The sequence below is a fragment of the Vidua chalybeata genome, chromosome 5, assembly GCF_026979565.1.
Source record: "Vidua chalybeata isolate OUT-0048 chromosome 5, bVidCha1 merged haplotype, whole genome shotgun sequence".
Classification (NCBI taxonomy): domain Eukaryota; kingdom Metazoa; phylum Chordata; class Aves; order Passeriformes; family Viduidae; genus Vidua; species Vidua chalybeata.
In genome coordinates this window covers 30,942,603-30,958,766 of record NC_071534.1, presented here as the reverse complement: position 1 = coordinate 30,958,766, position 16,164 = coordinate 30,942,603, and the positions used below count along the sequence as shown (strand labels likewise).

Here is a 16,164-nt window from a genome sequence, read left to right as displayed (position 1 = left end):
TGAATAGCCCCTCAGATAAGCTGGGTTAGACCATCAGCTGGTGTATTAAAGCCTTTCCATGGGGTTTTCTAAACAATTCCTAAATATGTTGAAATCTAGAAAGAATATGGATGCTCTTTTTCCATTAAAGAGAGCCCAGTCAGTGTTAGCATTTCAACTGAAGTGAATAGCGGAATACATTAAAACATTGCAGAAGCTCTAAATAAAAAGGAAAATAATTGTTTCCCACCATCTCCATATGTTGTTCCTCTATACTGGGTCACAATTCCTATAGGATTTCCACAGTGACAAGTGGAAAGCTGAAGGAGCTATCCAAAATGAGCAAGCATTATCTCTCTTTAGAGGTAGGAGAAGCAGTGAGAAGTCAAAGGACATTGTAAGATCATGTGTGCAGGAAAAGATTCAAACATCTTGAATTCTCTTTCCTAACTAGCACAAACTTCCATTGTAAATGTGACCATATGGTTAACTTCTTGTCTTTTACTCATAGACCACTCAAATTCAGCTCAAGAGCTTGGAATTGCATGATCTTAGTAATTTCATGTTAGTGCTTTAAATCTGATCCGTTTTCTGCTATGTATCTTTACTGTCATTAACCCTTACTAGCCCTTTGGTCTAATTCTGGGGGACATGCACATTCCTCATTTCCCACTCACATCACTCCTTTCTTGCTTTCCTCCACACTTTTCTCTTATATGTGTTCCTTTTATTACCTAGAGGCAAGGAGAAGGAAGCAGGAGGTTTTCCATCCTCACCTTTAGCCTCTGACCCTAGTATAGGTTCAGAAAGAAAGGTCAAAAAGATACAAACAAGCCAGTGCACAGTACATTGACCTTTACTTTATGTAGAAAGCACCAAGCAGCACATTCAGGGCCTCCGTTTGAACATCACCATCAGAGTCATGACAAAAGTGTAATGGTTCAGGAGGACTTCCTATTTATTTGATATATGACTCTTAAAAGTCCCTGCAGTCAAATCCTGCTTTGGTAAAGGTTCCATTGTTTATGAACTGACTTGGTATAGGAAGGAAAATCTACCATTTTGCTTTGGCTGTTGAGGTTTTAAACTGAACAGTGTTTTCCAACTGTTTGGTAACACATCCAGTGTTGAAATCCTGTTTCCCTCATCTGTACAGAATGGAATAGCTTCCTGTTATTATGTGACTTTAAAAGCCTGTGTTTCCCACTATAGACAACTTTAACCTGCTGGCTTGAAATTTATATTGATTCTGTCACTAATCTAGCTCTTTTTGTTACAAGTCTTTTAGGTGAAAGAGCAGGGTTCTGTAAATTTAATTGCAGCAGATGTTTCTCTGGGTTTTCTCGCTCTCATTTCACTCGGATTTTAGTTGTTTTTCCTTGGAAAGGTACATGAAAGGGAAATCCTTGTATAGTCAAATGTTTGTTTTACCATCTAAAACTTGCAAAGGGTCCTTAGCCTGGGCTGATTTCTTCTTGAAGAGCTGTAATTATTCATGGAAAGGAAAAAAAAAGCCTTTGTCACTAATAGGCTTCTTGGTGCTTCTTGTAACAGTCTTTATTATTCCTTTCTACATAATTTTCTATTGATGAGGTGAATAAAGGCTTCCTCTGCTGTTGAGAAAGAAAAGGTAATTGTTCTTTTTTCACATTTACCAATGCTTGTTGCGTTCCTTATGTGTTTAAAGGACAAGGATGCAGAAAATGATGTTATTGATGGCATCACCATGGCAACAGTTCTTTGGAATAACACATTCTGGCATTGTTATTCTGCACACACAAAAAAAAGGCGGACTTTCTTTTAAGCACAAACAGATTGTGCCCCTTTTAAAGGCACCCATGAACTTTGCTTTTCTGAAGATTTACAGACTGGTTTGGGGCAGAAAGGATTCTTACATCATTTACCTCACTGTGTACATCACATTATGGTGTTAAAAAAAAAAAACATTTTGAAAAAGCCAATGGTTTAAAGAGACACAGTATGGGAAGGATACATAAAGATTTCTTTGATCGTAAAGAAAAAAAAAAAAACTTGAAAGAATTTTGAAATTTATGAGCTCTAGGACCAGACTCATTAAATAATCAATAAGGAGACAGAGGAGATTGGAGGAGTCAAACACTCTGAGCTTATTAAGTAGTTATTTAGTTATGACAGTACTCCAGATAACATTGCTTTTACCCCACACAGTACACACATCTTAACACATTCTAATCAGAAATCGAATTGCTTCCTCACAAGGTAGTTTGCAAACATATATTTTGGCTTTCATATTCGGTATTTTCCTGGGGTACGTAAAATCCCGCTATATTAGCATTTGGAAGCGATAGCATTTTCTAAGGCACAGTATGATTTTATTCTTTTTGACTCCACTGCAGTTCTAAAATGGATTACTTTATTTCTCAGAGACTGTGTGTTTTTGTAAGAAAAAGGAGAAGGGACTGTATTGAACTTGGGAATGTTTGAAATCCATGCTGCTCTCCGTGGTGCTTTTTCTGGCATCCAAGTGCACACCTTCCTGTTTGACTTCCCCAAGGAACAAACTATCTCTTGCATGCCAACACTGCATGGAAGTGGGCTCTACAAACCCTGGGGCTTGAACACTTTGCACCTAAAATGAACTTGTGTTGTGTGTAAATGTACCACTTAAATATACCCACAGTCTTATTTTTGAGAGAAACTGTGGTTGACTCTGTGGCTCCAAATACACTGTTAATATTTTGGTTCTAAGTTGTGTGTGACTTTTCTGGAAGTCACCACAGCTGGTAGAAATCAGATATTTGGTTGTTGGACAGTAACTTTGACCATTGGATTTTTCTTCTCACAAAATCTTGATGAAAATGTAAAGCTTTAGGGACTACAGTACAGCTGCCTATGGATGTTGCTTCATATTCAGCTTTCCAGAGCTGAAGTGACTCCCTAAAACTGAACAGGAAGCTGGAAACTCTATTTCTTTATCTTTATCTTTGACACCTGTAACCACCTTAGAGAGCATGGGGGCAAGTTGAGGAATTCCTTAGCTTTGCAGTGATTTTTTTATTTGGTAAGAAACAAAGTGACAGAATGAGCTTTAGATCTTGATCATGTTTAGTCCTACTACAAAATGATGCTCTGTAGTTACCTGGAGATGAGTGAACAGCCTTCTTTTCTTGCAGAACATATTTTTTAGTTTAAATAGGTTATATATGCATTAGCACATATAGAATCACAAATAATTATGAATATTCATTATATATCAAGATTGTTACATATATATATATGATACATACATCTATTACAATACATAATATATATAGATCCATATACTATAATGTCATGTATCATTTTGCTAATTACATGATTTTGCAAGAAGTTGTGAAATTGTCCTGGGAAGAGTTCGGGATGTGAAGGAGTTCCTGCAAAGGAAAGTGTTGTTGAAATATTTACTCTTATTCCATCTATCTGAATATACTCTATGTGTTGAAAAAACTGCCCTAGAAATATTTAAGATATTAGAATACCAATATATTAGAAATATTTCTAGAATAATTCTATTTCAAGTCTGCCTCATGTCAGTTGTGCATATTGCAGAAGAAGGAAGAAATTGCAATATTTTAGTTGGGTTTTTTTAATCCTATCCTCCCATTGCTTGCCTTATCTTTACACTAATTATACTGTAGTGATTTAATTTTTGCTCAGAACTTATTCAAAACCTTCTCATGAAACAGTAATGAAAAGCCATCTTTTCAAATGTTTTTTTTAATTTATGTTTGTGAAAAGTGTCTGCTCTCTGAGATTATTTTAAGTCTTTTTATTGAAGACCTAAAAAGTTTGCTACATCTTTATAAGAAGTTTCACTTGGTAGAGGTAATGAATGTTTGATTAAATACTGAATTTTCCTGTGACCAGGAAGGGAAAAAAATATTTTATTGCCATTGTCTGATCTTCTGCTTTACAATTTTCCCATGTTATAAACAGGTACTAAGAGAGACACTCTAGAAAAGGGTGAGACAGTTTTTCCTAGCTCTAGTATGCTGAGGCCCAAAAACCTCATATGAATATTTAAAGAAAAACACCCTGCAAGTTTCTTATTCTTGAGCCAGCTCTGGATTTCTTTGTGTTTCCTCAGTCCTGCTGTTGCTGCTGCAAGTGAGTGTTGAGACCACAGACTGGGCTGAGGTGGTTGTTCCACTACCACTGCCCAGCTGAAGGTGCTTGAGCTTGTGGTAATGCTGTCCTTCACTGGCTCTGCTGTAGTACCACACCCCTGGTGCTCAGGCTAGCCAAACTACTCCAGGTTTATTTGCTCCCACCAAGGCACCAAGAAATAGGAGAGTGGTGGTGAAGACTCAGATGCAGAAAGTGCATTTCTCTCCTCTGCCTCCTGCATGGCCTGGCCTCCCCTCAGGGTCACCCCCATCTGCCCAGGGACATCGTGTGGCAGTGACTCCCTGAAAACCTCCCTTTTCTTTTGCTTTGCTTTACTCTTTAAGGAATTGCTATTTAAAGATGAAGCAAAGTTAAAAGCAGGTTGTAGTGCTGACTGTGTTTTGTTTCTCTTTCCTTTCTTGTCCGTACCTTTTTCTTCCCTTTCCATTTATTCCCCTTTAACATTATTATCTTCTTGGTCCTGTGGGAATTGATTATATTTTCTGGCAATTTTGGAATCTGTTTCCTTTCCCTACTTCCATGGTTTCTCTCCTAAACTTGGTCCATTCATTCTCATCATTCTCCTGAAACCAAAGCACCTTTGCAGAACTGCAAATCTGTGTTCTTACTGCTGAAAGAATGAAGTTATATTTCTGATACATGCCCGTTTCTAAATCTCAAGACAAAAACCCTCTCCATGTGGTTTCCTGGCTGACACTCAGAGCAGGAACATCTTGTCAGAGATCAGACTGCAAGTCTGCCTTCTGAAGATGCTGGCCCTAAGCACATTTCAGATTCAAACTGAAAAACGTGTAATTGCTAAACAAACTTGAATTTGTTTATTTTATAATATACCAGCAGCTGTTTTCTTGTACTATGTCCAAGATCTCTCCAGAGAACCTACTTAATAGTGTAGAATTTTGTTTCATTGGGTCAGTTTGCCTGCTTTATTTGTTTTCTTTCCAACCTCTGTTGGGGTGAGTTGTAGTCACTGAAACAACTATTTTTTCCTAAAACTTTGGGCAGAACCAAGTAACTTATTTCAGAAATGAATATGGGAAGAAAATGTTGTGTTCATTCAGTTAACAGTATGAAAAACATTAAATGTTCATATAGATGATTACATTTCCAGCATGCCCAGTGTGGGATTTCTCACTTATCTTTGAAGGTCTGTTCCTAGTTGGATGCTTTGTACCTGTGGTGTTGTGATCAGCTGAGGAAGGGCACCTGCCTCAGCCAATTAATTTCACCCTCCATTTCCTTGCTGAAGAGAGCAAATCTTGGTGGGGGTTTTGATCCTCAAGAAAGGACATTCTGTTTTGAGATGAAAACATCTTACTTCTCTCAGTGGGGAGCAGAGGTCACCCAGACATTCCTCACATCCCAGAATCAGGTTCTTATCAGGGAGCCAGAAGTGTCCAGAAGATCAGATGCAACTGTGCAGCATAAAGGTCAGATCCAGTCTGTTAGAAAACAGTCCTTTGGCTTTAGTGGTCTTAAGATCTGACCTTATGTATTTGTTGACTCTAATTGGGTTGTTTAGCCAAATGCTGATTTTCATCCCCTTTGAGATGCACACAAGATCCTGGAGTTAGAAGGCAAAGGCAGGGACACTCCCATGTGTAGATGGGGAGCTGCTTTCCACAAGACAGACAAAAGGTTAACAGTCTGTTTCTATATGACAAAAACATACATGCATAATGTACCATATGGCTTAGAACAGCCAGCTCACATTTTCACTAACATCATGTTCCCGTCTCCATCAGAAGCTTGGTGTCTTTCGGTTGGCTTCCATTCCCCACATAGTAAAAACTCTGTGAGAGTTGTCATCTTTGTCAGATTTCTAAACTGCCTGGTCATTGACCAGTGTTTTTTATGTAGTTTCTTACACAATTTTTAAAAGAGAACAAAAAAGAAATTCCTACGATGTTATTAGTTTACAAAACAAGTAAAATGAGAATGCTTGTTTCCTCTTGTATTCTTTCCTCTCTCTGCTACTGAAGATATATCTTGTATCTTATATATGGTGCAACTTAATAAGAGATCTCACTATGTAGCTTGTGTTAAAATTAACTTATCAACAAGAAAGGATAATGTGATTATGTAGTTTTCAAGATTGAGTGTAAATGATGCAGATGTTGCTGGGCATGTCAGTGTGTATGTATGGGTTAACTTAAAGATTTCCTGTATCTTCTTAGCACATTCAAGCATATGTAGTCTGACAATATTCTGAAAGTTTTTGATGCAATTTAAAGTAGTCTTTTTCAGATCATGTTTGGAATCAACATGTTTCAGCATGTATAAAAACAGCAGCAATATAAATACAAAGTGAAATCATAGCAACGTAGAGGATAATGTAAACATACATGATGAACCACATGGTGAAATAATTGTTAAAAGTCTTAATTAAGATGAGAACAGACAGTGTTAATGAGAAATAAAGGCTGATCCATGCTTTAGTTGTCACAGTCAGACTGATTCAAGCACTTTCAGGGGCATTGAGCTGAAAACATTTTTAGAGCATAATACAATGGAGAGGCCATTATATCGGACTGAACATTTTGCAGAACAGCACTATTAAGAGATTTGTGATAACTAGATGGCAGACTGGATTAACGTAGTAGACTCACATCCAAATCTCTCCTCGGTGAGGAACAAAAATGAGTGTGGATTGTGGTATACATAACAGTGGCCATCACTCTTCCATGAACAGTCTTTTTTGTAACTTAGAATCAGGAAAAAATCCAGGAAGGCAATAGAAGAGAGTTCCTCAAGTCATATATAAAATGCTGAGAGAGGATTTAGTTTAATTAGATCAGCGTTTTCCTTTCTTAAGTGACATTTCCCTTCCTGTTTATATTTTCCATTGGGTTTTGTTTTGCTGTCTGTAAGGTGAATTTGCTGAGAATGTGTCTGTGTTTCAGTTTATTTGACTGTCTGCCAGAACTGCTGAAGAGACATGCACCCATTCTTGTGCTGGCTTTAGAGATTACCTTGAGTAGCAGCATTTGGGATTAAGACACTGCTTTTATTAACAGTTAATGTGTAAAACCCAGAACATTTCAACACTGGACATTTTAGTGTCATGCTGATTGTGTGCGTGTGTACAGACTTCTCTCTTATCAACTCTCTTATCAACACTTAGTCTTTCTCTTCATTTGGGAACCATGGTTTTTCACTTGACCCATAGTCCCATCAGTTCTAGAAGCTGGAACACACCAGCTTGCATAAATCAAGACAGGCTGGGAGCAGCTCCTTGTGTTCGAAACCAGAGTGAGGCAGATGTGCACAAAATTGAGAGGGGGGGTGGTCACAAGTTCTGTAAATAGTTCTGTAAATACCTTCTGGTTAGGGCTTGAATGGAAGATCCTGATACTTTGGAAGTACAATGGAAGATTGTCTGATACTTTGCTCAGGCTGTGCATTGCACTGAGGTAAAACTGCTATGGGCATCATTCTGTACTGACTTGGGAGAGGCCTCCAATAGTTCCATGGGTGTTCTCCCTCTCTGTCCTGTTTCTGCACTACATTAGTCAGCTCAAGGAAGGGGCGCCATGAGAAGCACAGGGCACCTCTTGGTGCCAGCACCCATCTGCTGAGCTGGGGCTGATGGTGATAAAAATAAAAACTTCAGACACATAAATGAACAGCAGAAGCCTATGCAATTTTCCCATGATAATGTGTTTGGTTTTGTTCATTCGAATGAGTAGTTTTCCACCCCCTTCTGCAAATAAAGAAGGTTTGGCCTCGATTGTGGGGCTGGAGCAAGCACACTGCTCACCTTCTCCTTGGGTCACCCATTGTCCTGGGGCTGAGCAGCAAGGCAGGCACTGAGAGGCTTAAATCCCCCTTTAACATTGGGAAGACTTTCCCATGCTGGTATTCACACTCTACACCCCTTATGGAAAAAGCATGTGTGCATTAGGTGGCTGCTAAGCATTAACTAAAATATTGCAAAGCTTGTTTCTCAGGGGGCACGAGCGAGGAGAAATGACACCTCAAACATCTCACTGCTCCTGTGGCAGCAGTATGAACTCAGCAGAGCAGATCTTCACTACCAGCAGTGCACTTTCTTATAGGAAAATACTGGAGGTGGTTTATGTGTTTCTAGTTGATTCTAAAGTTTGGAATACATCCTCCTCCAGAGAATACTTAAAGTCATTTTAGGAGTATTTTTCTTTCCTATTTATATGTATTTGTATAGAAACTAAGATAAGTACTAGAAAGATACTTAGCATATTTTTGTATTTTTAGTGTGACTTATGTGCCATATCATTAAAGATTCAGTATTGGCTCAAGAGTCAACTTGCAAAAAAATAAACTTTATCAATGGTGATTCATAAATTATTTGTGTATGTAGATTGATACAGAAGACATCTGGACAAATACTGTACCTGCTGAAAAATAAGAATTTTGGTTGATTAAAATTATTTGCAAACTAAGACAGTTTTGGGTTAGATTTCTTTTTTAGCAAGGTGAAATATTAATTTACTGCATTCTTATTTCTCTAATTTTTTCAGGCTAAAAAGGTCTTTCATTTCACTGTTGTATTTTCTAAAAGAATGATTTTCAGGCTCAGGAGATTTCTGTGGTGCTCTCCAGCTAAACATGCAACTGAAATAGTTTTTAGACAACTCTGATTAATACAATAGTTGGAATAATTACTACAGTAACTAAAATATTGTGGTCTTACGCACAAATACCAGGATCACTTCTGTTTCTAATGATTTTGATCTTCAATTTCTCCCAATACTTTCATCAGTGCACAGTTTCTGTCTTCCCATAAAGGCAGATATTCGGTATCTGCTAGTAAACACTGAAAATTCACTTGCTTAATTACACTTGTGGGCCATTAAATATCTGCTTTCATCTCTATAATTCCTCTCTTCTCAGAGCCTGGGCAGTGGGACTCAATCAGCCATGTGTTATCTTTCCCAGATTCCTTTTGGAGCATAGCGCAGTGCACAGGAATGCAGTTTGTCAAACACATTGTGTCTGAAATCCTTTGTTGGGAGAAGTGGAGAGAAAGAGATTATAAAATGTCTCAAACCCTTCAATAAGGCCTTTCCCAGGTTTCTTGTATCTGTTCAGCCCAACAAAGCGTTCGTACCTTGCTTTGATGTGTAGGATGGTATATTATAGCACATGGTGTGTATTGTATCTCAGGGCAGCATCTGTTGTCCAGGCTGCAGTTTACAAAGAGTAACTCACTTAGTTATAGTAACTTACAATTTTTTGGCAAGTTTTTAGGCTCAAGGACAACAGAGAGGGGAATTTAGAAGAACTAAATACATCTGCTGTCTGTAATATTGGTTTTCATAGGTGGTGAGATTTAAGACCCTGGTGTGTTTTGTAGGAGAGGTGAACAAAAATACCCAATCAGACTGGTGATGTGTGTTTTTCATTACTCTGCTAATACAAACCTCTCAGAGCTAAAGCTGAGCAGTGTGAATAACTTCCTGAAGCTGTTAACTTCTGTCACCCTGAGGCAATCTCTGACTGACTTTCTGGAGCGTTTCCTCCTCAAAATTCTAGGCACAAAAAAACATTTACTTGCAATACACTGGCACTGTAGGTTTAAGCTGAACATTTTGCACTGGAGTAGTTTTGAGAAATTAGCCTAGAATAGGTGGGAGCAGACACATTGCAAAGTGCCACATGAGTTGCAGAGTCTACCCTGATGTTGCTTACAGCAGTGTTTTGGGCAACACACGCAGTTTTCAGCATAGCAAACTGAGTTACAATGTGAATTCTCTACCAGTGTATTCTGGGAGAATTTGCCTCTCCTTTACAGGTCAGATATCCAAGGGGAAGTCTGGGAAGGCTTTGTAATGCAAATCTAGCTAGCCTTCATTCACACAAGGAATGTTAGATGCTGACCCATAAAAACTGAGTTCAAGATTTCTGTGAATATGTGGGATTTGAATTAACACGGCAATGAAAGGCTCTAAGAGTATAAGGTGCATTCAGTATCTAAATCACTGACATGGTTTAGAAAGCTAAATTTGTCTCTGTGATGACTAAAAGAGAACTGGTTGATATTATTCCTTGGGATAAACATTAGCAGGAATCCACCCATGGCACTTGGATGCTTGTTGAACAGCTGTTGTGTTTTGTTTAATAGAGTCGAAGACAAAAGTGGTAGTAGGTTTGTTGAAGATGTGCTGTGTTTATGGTGGTTGACAGAGAATTGAGATATAAAACAAATAGCAAAGAAACTGATCCAAGCAAAAATGCTTGGTTATAATATTTGGCAGATTTTGTGTGTTAGAAAATATAAAGCACATTAACAGGCATATAAAAAGCACCGGACAGTAACAGCCATTAAATTTATACAAGGAGAAAAATAACAGTGAGATCACTTATTCAGCTCTGTGGGACAGACAACTTCCTGGGCTATCTTTTAAATCCCTGGTATTTTCATGAAAGATTAGGATATAGATACAGAATAGAGAAATCCCAAGTTTCTACATGAAACAGAGACACACAGTAGTGCTCATATTTGCCCCAGAGCATGTTTGTCTTTTATTACACTGTTTTGTTGACTATATATCTCCTTTCAGCTCTGTTCTTTTGTCTTGTGGAACACAGTCCAGATGAAAAATAAAAGTAACAGATAAAATTATTGGAGGACTGGATATGCATCATTATTTTGTAATTTTATTTTAATACTAATATTTTCTATTTTTCTTTCCTTTTCCACAGAGGGTATGAACTGTATGAACAAAGATCATGGGTGTGCACACATCTGCCGGGAGACACCCAAAGGTGGGGTTGCCTGTGAATGTAGACCTGGCTTTGAACTTGCCAAAAACCAGAAGGACTGCAAATGTAGGTAGATGAAGATTAAATTTCAAATGCCCCGAAATGTCTTTTTTTCTTTGTTGTTGTTATGTTCCAGAAGAAGTTCACTTTGTTTTGGCCAAAGGTGATTTATAATTTTAGTAATGAGGGGTTTTTTTGCTGTAGAAGATGCATTTGGGGATGGATAAGAGGGACTGAAAAACAGAATGTTGGCAGTGGCTCAGTTACCAAAATGATAACTTTTCTACTTCCTTATGAATGCAGAAAAGTGAGGGATCACAAGGCTTTCCTTGTAAAGCAATACAAATATAAAGCGTAACGGATTCTGGCTTGCAATATTTTGAAGGTCCACAAATGTGGATGCGTCAATGAATTTAATGATAAACCCACTAAAGCTATTAAATTAAGAGTGTCAGTTCCAATTCTTTTAAAAGAGAGAAATTATTGCTCTAGTCTTGATTCCACTACTCACAGTCTAGAATTATTACTTGGAAAACATGCAGCTGCATCATATATACTGTTCTTCAGAAAAAAGCCCAAAATGGTGTGTTCTTGAAGCTGGGATGCTAAAGATGTAGATACTCTTTAGCCCACAAAATTAGAAATCGTTCTATACAGGTTCAAATAATTGACCTCAGCGTTGTCATCTGAAAGCTTCAGAACTGAGTCTTTCTGATGGCTTCAGTGAGTCTTAGATCTGAGTCCAATAGCTCTCATTCCTACTTGGTAGCTTTGAGACAAAAAATGTGCATTAAAACAACATGAAGTGTTTGCTGCTTTGCACAGGGCCAGTATTTTTGAGACAGTTTCTTCCTGAGACCCCCACTATGTAAACACACGTAGATGATAATAGTTCCCAAGTACACAGTCAAAATAATCAATTTGAATGTCATAAAGAAATGCCACAGAGTATTTACAGCCTGATTTCTGCTCAATATTAAGAAGCTGCACAAGGCCAAAGGCAAAGCACAGAGAAAAAAGCCCTTATAGTAATTTTCATTCTCAATGTTTATTAGACGTGAATACGTGTGCTGTTAATTAGAGTGCAATGTCAGCTACATTGGCAAAGTGTGGGAGGATGTTTACTTGTTATTATTTGTTTCCTCAAATTTTTATATTCTTTGGGAGTTTAAGTAATAGATAGTGGCAGGAGAATTAGAGCCTTTTCTGGAACATCATTTGTAAATGTCTCAGGGTTTAATAGAGTAAAAACTTCAATTTATCCTGTGCCCTCTGGTGTACAAATTGTAGCTGTAAGTATAATGAACTTTTGGTGACAGACTTCTAAGTAAGGACACTGAGTTTTCCAAGGCTGCAGAGCTTACTTTGAAGCACACCAGCTTCTAAACCCACAGCACATTCTGCAAGTATGATCCAGAGTTCTTATTTAGAATAATTACTTCTAGTCCTTCCAAATGCACAGAAGTATACAGATACTATCTGGTGTAGCCAGATAGCCTGGGACAGTAATTGTGAGATTACAGCAGGCTATTCGTAGAAGCCTAATTCTGAAACCAGATCTTAACTTTCAAAAAAACAACTTTTTCATAGCTAACCATTTCAGTGCAGCTATGTTGAAGAGCTAGACACTTCCCACTTGCCAGCCTGAACTGGGTCTGTAACCCTCTATAACAGGGACTGGTAGGGTCTGAGACACCCTTGTAAAACCCCATATCCCTGGAGTTATGCTGGTTTATCATGGTCCTCCAGGAGTCCAGGCCTTTCAGGGTTTGTCAGAGCTTGCTGCTATGGTGTTTTTATGTGAACAGGTGACAGAAAGTGTAGTACCTCTCAGTACACCTAGTACCTCTCTGGGTGAATTTTTATCAGCCAGTTTGCAATTCAATCAGACCACTGGGAGAAGTTTTCAAATATATTGGCCCTAGGCCTTTAGTAACAATTCAAGTCTTCCTCAAAGAAAGATGTTAAAATAAGTTAGAAAGCAGCACTTGGAGGAAGGCTCCATGCTTTTTATGCATCACGTGATTGTCATTACATGCTAGTCACATAATCACATCCCATCTTATCATTTACCTTCAGATGTTGATAAGGCAGTCACTCTTGCTTCATGCAGTGTCCATGATGGTCAGTGCTCAATAAACAGGCTTGTATTCAGTAGTTTCCTCTCCATAATTTAGTGTCATGCCCTACCTGCTGCACAGTATTTAAACGCTATTGTGAACATAAAATTTTTCATCCCCTTGTGGATTTTCCCATGATACTCATTACTGTAAAATCAAAGTGCTTTGTAGACATTTGTAATTACATTTTTGTAGACATTTGTATTTTCAAAATTCTCTTATGAAATTAAAAAGTACTGCTTTGCCCATCTTAGAAAAGAGAAATGAATATAAAGATATTCATATCAAAGTCATTTGGTAGTGATAGATGGTTAACAATAGCCACACAGAACCCAGCTAAGCATTTACAGCATGTTAATACGATCCAAGCCAAACTCCTGATACCTCCAGATATAGTTGCAAAGTAACCTGTAACAGAAGAGATTCAGGTGACTTGCCAAACTCTATAAGTAGGAATTCCACAGTGACGGCAGAATTAGGCTAGGGTTTTTAGGGCTCCTTTCACTGTCTGAACAAGACCATTATTTCTTGACAGTCTATTTCTGGTTTGCTACTCACTCAGCAGCAGATGAAAAAAGATTCCCAGCTGTTTCGACAGCCCTGACTTTCCCCAGCTTCACTAGGCACTAAATGAGACAGGAGCATTTTCTGCATTTGTCATTCAGTAGAGTTATCATGACACAATAGGTCTATGTATAAGTCTCATATTTTGTAGCTTTTGAGTGCTGAAGATTGCAGCCTTAATGGTTTCTTAGTGTAAATTTTAAGTATGAAATTTATAGTTGCCCAACATGTTAAGAAAACACTGAAGTGTTGAGGCTGAAAGGGACCTCAAAAGGCCATCTAGAAGTACACCAAGCAGAATCACACAGATCCATACATGATCCCTCAGATGAGCTGCATCCTTTAGCTCCAAAGCATCAGTAAACTTCAGCTTCTGGGAGTTTGCTGCTACTCCTGTAAACTGCTTTAATGGCCTCTGGTGTACACAAGCCCAGAAGAAGATTATGCTTTGTCAGTAATTTTCATAGATACTTGCTGGCAGCAGAAAGATACTTCAGAGCAGTCAATTTGGCTCCAGATTACATTGAAAAAAACATAGGAATTTACCTCTTCCTTCTACGTCTATCTATCTTCTACCTATCCATGATAGGAACTAAGGTCCTGCTCCTGAGCACAATTGCATTAGAAGTTTTTGATAAAATGAAGATTTTTTTTCCCCAAATATGAACAAACCAAGACATTTTATATTCCTCTCTGTCTTAGCTGGAAGCTTAAAAATAAGAGGAAATCTAAAGCAGATGCACATACCTGCAAGTTGCAACTTGAAAGAGTTATAAAAAAGTAAAAGCTGAATCTTTTGATGGAAAATGCTGCGTAACCCTACTTGCAGCTGTTTCTATCTGCCTCCTTGGATAATCATGATTTATGTGAGCATGAAGGCTTGTGCAAAGTGATTCTGAAAGTCCTGTCTAGTACTTTTACAGTAAAATGCCAACTTCCTATGCCAAGTGGCAGCTTTTCAGCTCCTGCTGACAGTGTCCTCATACAGCTGTTTGCTATCAGTACATTCAGATCCCCAGAATGTTAAAAATGTAAGGCCATACTAGAAAAAATAATGTAAGCAATGTTGCATGCACGGCTTTATCACGCAGAGGTGCCCATATATTTATGTAAATAATGTATTTAATGGCCAGTTTAGTTCAGAAACAGTGCAGTTTTCAAGTTATCTGGAATGACAATATGCTCATGTGAGAAGTCCACTCTACAAAAAAGAAATACCTGTCTGTGGCCATGGTATATATTTCAGTACACATGTGGACAGGATCAGAACACTGCTCTCTTGGGCATTTTTTAAAGTTACCAAGTAATAAATACTAGATTAAATAATTGGCCATATGTTTTCAAGTTCTTCTTGTCATGGCCATGTAAGATGGATTCTGTGAAATTTCAGAGAAGCACTGAAAACAGAATTTAGGCTGTAGAGTGAGGTTGAATTCTGGTACTTTCTGTCTTCTGGGGAGTTTAGCATGGAATACCAATATCAGTACTTAGTGGAACATGTACATTTAAATCCTTCTTGTTCTTTGAGATGTCATTTCTCTTTCAGACAGTTGTTTCTCATTTTTCATGATCAAAATGTCATTTCTAGACTAGTCCATATATTTCTTTGCCTGTAAGCACTGGCCCACATGCCAAGCTTTGTCTCAGGACTGTTTGGCTCAGCCCAGTCAAACTCAATAGATGCTGCTGGTTCCAGTGTGGGCAGGTGGACAGGTAGGGCCATTGTCCTGGCTGCCAGGGTCTGAAAAGGTGTCTGGCCAGCCCAGGACCCTGAGCATTGTAGTCAGGGAAAATAATTAATCTGGTTTGAAGGCACTTTGAAGCCCCGGTATCACCCCTAAATCTCTTTATTCATGTGGAAGAGTGTTGGGAGAACAGACTGGTGGTTTGGCTGCCAGGACTGGACATGTCCCACAGAGAGTGTGTGTCATTTGTAGGGCTTCTTTGCTATTGTATAGGGCATTCCTCCCACTAAGGGAAAGAGCCCAGCATTCTGACTGCACTTAAGACACATGCAAATGCTGAAGCACTGTCAAAAGATGGTGTTACTCTGGTTTTAAATCTGCCATGTGGGTTATGTATGTCTGAGTTCTAAAAGATATGTGAACACTCTCCTTTGGTTAAAAAAAAACCCAAAACAACTCATTATTTTCCATCCCTTTCATTTTAACATGATTTATGATATTTTAAGATTATCCGTGTTTGTTGGAATTTACCATTTTGCCTGTTTGCCTCTTCAGTGTCACAGACTCTGAATGAGCACACAGCTGTTTGCATAGCTCCAGAGTTCAAATTTATCAGAAATAGTTTTTAAAATAACACCTTATGAATTCTCATTAATATTGCTTTAATTCTTTCTGACAAAAATGGAGTAGATCTGGATGTCCATTTGCTTTTAAATAATTATGATTTTCTTCCTCTAAGCAAGAGAAATTTCCCACTGTGTCACTGCCACAGACTGAGGATGGGAAGAAAATTGAAGTGACATATTTTACAACTGGATTTTTTAGCAATTTCACCTGTAGAGCTGTCAAACTTCAAAATATCGGCTCAAGTTACTTAAATAAATAAATTGTAGTCTAGACAGAAACTCAAATCCTTCAAAAACATG

General features: G+C 38.2%; 1 protein-coding gene across 4 annotated transcripts in view; it reads left to right on the top strand.

Annotated features, from left to right (window-relative positions):
- SCUBE1 (signal peptide, CUB domain and EGF like domain containing 1) overlaps window positions 1-16,164 on the top strand; it is a 189,263-nt gene that overhangs the window by 89,196 nt on the left and 83,903 nt on the right. For all 4 annotated transcript variants that reach the window (XM_053943722.1, XM_053943724.1, XM_053943723.1 and 1 more), the window contains one exon: window positions 10,810-10,935. In XM_053943722.1, coding sequence (XP_053799697.1) covers window positions 10,810-10,935 — 126 coding nt within the window. The remainder of the gene's footprint in view (window positions 1-10,809; window positions 10,936-16,164) is intronic.